Source organism: Frankliniella occidentalis, unplaced genomic scaffold, assembly GCF_000697945.3.
Source record: "Frankliniella occidentalis isolate FOCC.00 unplaced genomic scaffold, Focc_3.1 Scaffold309, whole genome shotgun sequence".
Taxonomy (NCBI): domain Eukaryota; kingdom Metazoa; phylum Arthropoda; class Insecta; order Thysanoptera; family Thripidae; genus Frankliniella; species Frankliniella occidentalis.
In genome coordinates this window covers 152,769-158,565 of record NW_026267434.1, presented here as the reverse complement: position 1 = coordinate 158,565, position 5,797 = coordinate 152,769, and the positions used below count along the sequence as shown (strand labels likewise).

At 42.1% G+C, this 5,797-nt stretch overlaps 2 protein-coding genes across 2 annotated transcripts; both read right to left on the bottom strand.

Moving 5' to 3' along the window:
- Positions 1 to 5: 5 nt before the first annotated feature.
- Positions 6 to 1,953, bottom strand: LOC127751012 (uncharacterized). The gene is made up of 3 exons (XM_052273869.1): positions 1,805 to 1,953; positions 96 to 1,703; positions 6 to 9 (listed from the first exon to the last, which is right to left on the bottom strand). The coding sequence occupies exons 1-3, from the start codon at positions 1,951 to 1,953 to the stop codon at positions 6 to 8; spliced, it is 1,761 nt and encodes a 586-aa protein (XP_052129829.1).
- Positions 1,954 to 2,056: 103 nt separating this feature from the next.
- On the bottom strand, positions 2,057 to 3,272 carry LOC127751015 (uncharacterized). The gene has a single exon (XM_052273874.1). The coding sequence runs from the start codon at positions 2,970 to 2,972 to the stop codon at positions 2,067 to 2,069; it is 906 nt and encodes a 301-aa protein (XP_052129834.1). The 5' UTR covers positions 2,973 to 3,272; the 3' UTR covers positions 2,057 to 2,066.
- Between the last annotated feature and the right edge of the window lie 2,525 nt (positions 3,273 to 5,797).

Genomic DNA, 5,797 nt, shown 5'->3' with positions numbered 1-5,797 from the left:
TGACATCATCTGCAAAATTTACTAGATGACCGTTTTTGATAAATTTTTGGAGGTCATTTATGAACAGCAGGAACAGTAGTGGACCAAGTACTGACCCTTGCGGGACACCACAAGTTATAATTTCGGAATTTGATCGATATGTTCTTAAAACTTTTCCATCACTGTAGCTAATTTCCACAACTTGTTTTCTTAGTGACAGGTAGGACTCCATCCACTTTAACACTTTACCTCTAATACCATAAGCACTGAGTTTTGTTAAAAGTATCTTGTGATCTACAAGATCGAATGCCTTAGACATGTCAAAAAAGATTCCGGTTAAAAGTTTTTTCTTGTCGAATGAGTTATAAATTTTTTGGATAAAGTCCACTATAGCATCAGTGGTACTTTTCCCTTTCACGAATCCATATTGTGTATCTGATAAGATATTAAATCTATATAGGTAGTCCCGTAGTTTCTTCTCCATGACAATTTCAAAAATTTTTGAGAAAGTAGTTATGTTTGCAACAGGTCTATAATTTCCAGTTTCCGTTTCTTCCCCTTTCTTGTAGAGTGGCATAACCTTTGACAATTTTAGCAGCTCTGGGAAAACTCCTTCATCAAAGGAAGCTTGCACAAGATGCTTTAATGGCTTGATAAGTTGTTGGTGACATGTCTTTATAATCTCATCACACACATGGTCATATCCGGAACATTTTTTATTTTTAAGTTTGGCTATGGCTAGAATGATGTCATTTTCTGATACTTTGCTTAGGTACATTGAGAATTCTGTTTCATTGAATGTGGTGCCTTTTTCTTTGTTATCATCTTGCAGGTTCTTTGCCAGGTTACAGTAGTATTTATTAAATTCTTCAGATATTCTGGTCGGATCTGTACAGATTGTGTTGTCCTCTAGTTTTATGCTTATATTTTTGTGTTGTATTTCTGGTTTCCCCATTTGTTTATTTATGACTGTCCAAATAGCTTTAGTTGTATTTTTTGCATTATTAATCTCGGATTCAGTTGCTAGTGTTTTTGCAGCATTAAGGATCTTGCGATAGATTGATCTATATTTCTTGAAGTATTCTTCAAAGCCATGGTCATGATTCCTTTTGATTTTCTGACATAGTTCCCGATAATTTCTTGATGTTATTTCAATGCCTTTTGTAACCCACCTTTTGTCTTTTTCATTCACTTTGCATTTTTTTAATGGAAAATAGTTTTCATACAGTTCTGAAAATTTTTTATGAAAGTTATTGAATTTCTCATTTATAGTTTTGGCTTCATACATATCAGACCAACTTTGATTCTCCAGTTCATTACAAAACAGTGCTATTTTAGTTTGTGGGTAGACTCTCTGATATTTGAATTTTATTCCTGAGTTCCTCTTACTCTTGTGAAATGAGACATACTGAAGAGTATGATCAGAGATACCTGCTTCAATGTTGCAATCACTTTTAATCTCTTCCCTGTCCACATTGGTTATTATGTGGTCTATGGCTGTTTTGCAGTAGCCCATATCTCTGGTATACTTATCTGTAATGGTGTAAAACCCTTGTTGAGCGAGGAAGTATTCCAGCTCTTTCTTCATATTTAGTTTGTTTTTGTCACAGGTCTTGATGTCAATATTTAGGTCCCCACAGATGAATATATTTTTGTTATTGCTGACTTTTTGTAGACATTTTGTTAACTGATCATAAAATATTTCAATGTCTCCCTTTGGAGGTCTATAAACACATACCACCACATTCCTGTCCGTTTTTATTGCTGTTGATTCAAAAGTTCCTTCTATATTCAAGTGATGTATGGGTATTTCTTTATATTGTACCCCTTTCTTGATATATATATAGCAGCTCCTCCACCACCTTGTTTCTCTCTGCAGTATATTGAGGTACAAACATATTTTTCTAGCAAGTTACGAGCAATAACAGGAGTATTTAACTTGTGTTCTGTGATACAAAGAACTTCGACATTCATCTCTTGGCACATCAGATCCAGCTTGTGAGTCTTACTGGTGATTCCATTTACATTTATATGACATATATTATTACAGTTTAATTTTGGCAGTGTTTTCTGTCCAGTGGCATCTCTTAAAAATCCGTACTAATTTCCATAAAATTTTTGTTGTTATCTTCACTGATGTTTGGACTAAATTCATCTTCATTCATAATTAGATAAGCTAATCGCTCACACAGAATGTTTTTACCTTTGTTGTTTAAGTGCAGACCTTGCTTAGTATAGCACAGTTTGTTAAATTTTTCACTGGTGCCATCAAATTTGATTTTAGTATTCTTGCACTTATCACTGATGTAGTCATTTGCATTGCATATTACATTGTTTAAATACTGTTTGTCATATCTTACTGGTATAGCATTCACTATCACTTTCATTCTTTTTGATGCTTCTTTTATGCTATGCATTCCTTCATCAATATCTTGAACAGATTCATGTTGGTGTTTCCGAATGTTGTTGGCTCCACCTAATATGACAACTGTGTCATGGCTTGTGAAATCTCTTGTTAGTTCATTCACTGGTTGTGCTACTTTTCCAAGGCTTGCATTAGGTTTTACAAATCCAACAACTGTATAATTGCTTGGCAGTTTGGAGGCCAGTTTGGTTGACAAGTCCCTCCCATGGCTGTCTGCTAGGATGAGTACTTTGCGTTTCCTTGCACATTTTGGTTTGTTCATGCTATATTTCACATTGTTCTGTAACAAGTCAGTATGGTTAGAACTTTCCAGGTTTTGAAGGATATCATACCTGTTACTGGTGGTTATGACATCTTTTGGATTCATGTCAAGTGTCCTTCTTGCTTTGAATGGTTTAGGTGAGTTAGTCCATGTGAATGAGAGGTTAACTTTCTCTCTGTTGTTTTGGCACAATTTTTCAACTTTTTCATTTGCATGGGTATGGGCTTCATTCTCGACTTCATCTAATGTTTCATTTATAATTGCTTTCATTTCAGTGATTTCATTCCTCATGCCAATTATTTCCATGAGTCTTGTGTCCAACTTGTCGCTCAGCTCTCTCACGTATAATTTTAGCTTCTCATTTTCATTTTTGAGTGTTGTCAGTAGTTCACTTTCCTTCCCTCTTTCATCTTCAATATTGTGGGATTGTTTGTCTAGTTCCACACTTTCAGCTTTACATGTTTTACAAACATAACCATCACTGTCTTGATTGGGGTCTCTGTTTTCACATTTGTTATGATACAAATTTTTACAGCGGTTGCACTTCACTCCCTTTTTCAGATTCTTTCTGCATTTGTGACATTTCTGATCATCGTCTTGCTCTAGATCAACCAGAGAGAGAGAGAGAGAGAGAGAGAGAGAGAGAGAGAGAGAGAGAGAGAGAGAGAGAGAGAGAGAGAGAGAGAGAGAGAGAGAGGAGATAGAGTGAAGAACATGGATGAAGACACAGGGAGAAGTGAAACACAGGGAGACGAAAAAAAATAGATAGCGAGGAAGAGACACAGAACACGAACACCTGCCCTCAAACCGTTGCAGTAAACACCTTCGGAAAATGCTACCGGTTTGCGTCACTGCCTTCTTTTACACATGGCGAAATAGTCGGGACGTTCAAGGTTAACGCTCATGCAAAACTGTTGTTTTAAGCCCACGCCAACCTTAACCTACATGACCTCATCTTATGAAGGAAATCACTAAATTTAGTGCCCAACTGTAACTGGGCTCCGGCCCCTGTCATTGTCATGGCACTGGGTGTACTGATTCGTCTTTTTCGAATAGTTTCTCTTAATTTATTTCATGGGAAGCTGCGCGACAAGACACCTGTATAATCATGACACCTTAATCTGAAGCATGCAAATGAATTGGTCAGCAGATTTGGTGTGCAGATTTGGTCTACATATTTTATCTGCAAGACGTTCACATGAGACACCTCCCACTCCCAACCCCAGCCCCTCCGACGGTCGTGTTTACTCATCTCCTCATACTCCCGTCTAAACGATTAGCTCGTCTCCATTCTCCTGATCCCGTCGTATGCTCGCCCCTGCTGTGACGGCGTCAGACGCCCCACCTCTAGTCCACTGCTCTTGCATACGTGCACGTTTGGATGCCTACCCCACCGATCACAGGGGCTCTCCCGACAACGCGCCCCATCCAAACCAAACGAGCCACTCCCCCTCTCACCCCTCACCTCACGAGTCGCTCTGATTCGCTTCGCCGCCTTCATCATTCCCCTTTATTTACAGCTGGCATTACCTCTTCATAGCCTCCCCCCATTAACCTTGTCGCGTCCACACACACACACAGCTAGACACCTTTATAAACGGGGAAAGTTGAATTTTTTTCCAAGTGGCGCTGCGCGGCTACACCCCTATTTCGCACCAACACTGTGACTTTGAGTTTAAGGGACCGTCCTAAAAGGCGGTGTCAACCCTTTGGACAATTTTCGTCCGAACGGTTCAAGATGCGAAGGGGTGATGTGAGAGTGGTTTCAACGGGATGTTTTGGACTTTCAGAAGGGAGTATGTTCGAGCAACCTTTTGCGCACCAGCACTGCGACTTTGAGTCTCAGGGACCGTCCTAAAAGGCGGTGTCAACCCTTTGGACAATTTTCGTCCGAACGGTTCAAGATGCGCAGGGGTGATGTGAGAGTGGTTTCAACGGGATGTTTTGGACTTTCAGAAGGGAGTATGTTCCAGCAACATTTTGCGCACCAATACTGCGACTTTGAGTCTCAGGGACCGTCCTAAAAGGCGGTGTCAACCCTTTGGACAATTTTCGTGCGAACGGTTGAAAGGTGCGCAGGGGTGATCTGAGGGTGGTTTCAACGGGATGTTTTGGACTTTCAGAAGGGAGTATGTTCGAGCAACCTTTTGCGCACCAGCACTGCGACTTTGAGTCGGGCGCGCGCCGTAAGAGCGAACTGTCACAAACGCGACTCGTCGTAAGCGCGAATGCCGAAAGCGCGACCCGGCGCAAGCGCGAACGCCGCAAGAGCGAACGACCGCAAGCGCGAAGGGTCGGAAGCGCGACCCGCCACAAGAGCGAACCTCACGAGGTGCAGCTTACGCGCAAGCGGCTTGCCACGGCTAGACGGGCGAGATCGACGAGTAGGTCGAGAGGGTCTTGCAGTCGTGTATGAGGGAAGAACTATGGCCGTTGATTATGTTCTGCTGCTGCTAAAGCGTGACCAAGACCAGCCTTGACATCGGTTTGCTGTCTATGTTACGTGTACTTGTATTGGTAAAACGTTCATAACGTGAATGTCCCCGTGAAGTTCCTCGGAATCCCTCATACACGACTGCGAGACCCTCTCGACCTACGCCTCGATCTCGCCCGTCTCGCGGTGGCAATAGTCTTCCTAGCAAAAGACTAGTGCTACTCAAAAGGGCAAATAGAGGTCCAATCCAATGGCTTCGCTTCGACTTCGGCACCTGTGGCTGGGGGATGGAGTAGGATAGCGAGTCGCGGTCGCGAGTCATGAGTCTCCTGTCGCGGGTGTCCTATTCTAAGTGATCGCGGGCCCGTTCGCGGGTGTCCTTTAGTGATCGCGGATCCTTTCGCGGGGGTTCGCGGTGTCCTTTCGCGAACCCTGACGGAAATCTGTGGATTTGCAGACGATTTCCAAATCGTCTTCTGGTGATTTAGACAGGAATCAAAAATCCCCCAAAATCTCGAAAACGGGCATTACAGAGACATTTATGCAACACTATGAGGAATCCTAATGCCTCATAAAAGGCATTCATCAAGAATCTACGGGAATCATGAAATCGCTTTGAGAGGCATTGCAAAGCCTGTTGAATGTCTGACCGAATGCGCACAGCCGGCTACATGCCTGTCGAAAGCCTCTCGAATTC

Coding starts and splice junctions, on each gene's coding strand:
- LOC127751012 (XM_052273869.1), bottom strand. CDS start 1,953: ATGAATGTCGAAGTTCTTTGTATCACAGAACACAAGTTAAATACTCCT. Junction 1,704..1,804: donor ATATATATATCAAGAAAGGG/GTACAATATAAA, acceptor ATGTGTTTATAG/ACCTCCAAAGGGAGACATTG.
- LOC127751015 (XM_052273874.1), bottom strand. CDS start 2,972: ATGGAAATAATTGGCATGAGGAATGAAATCACTGAAATGAAAGCAATT.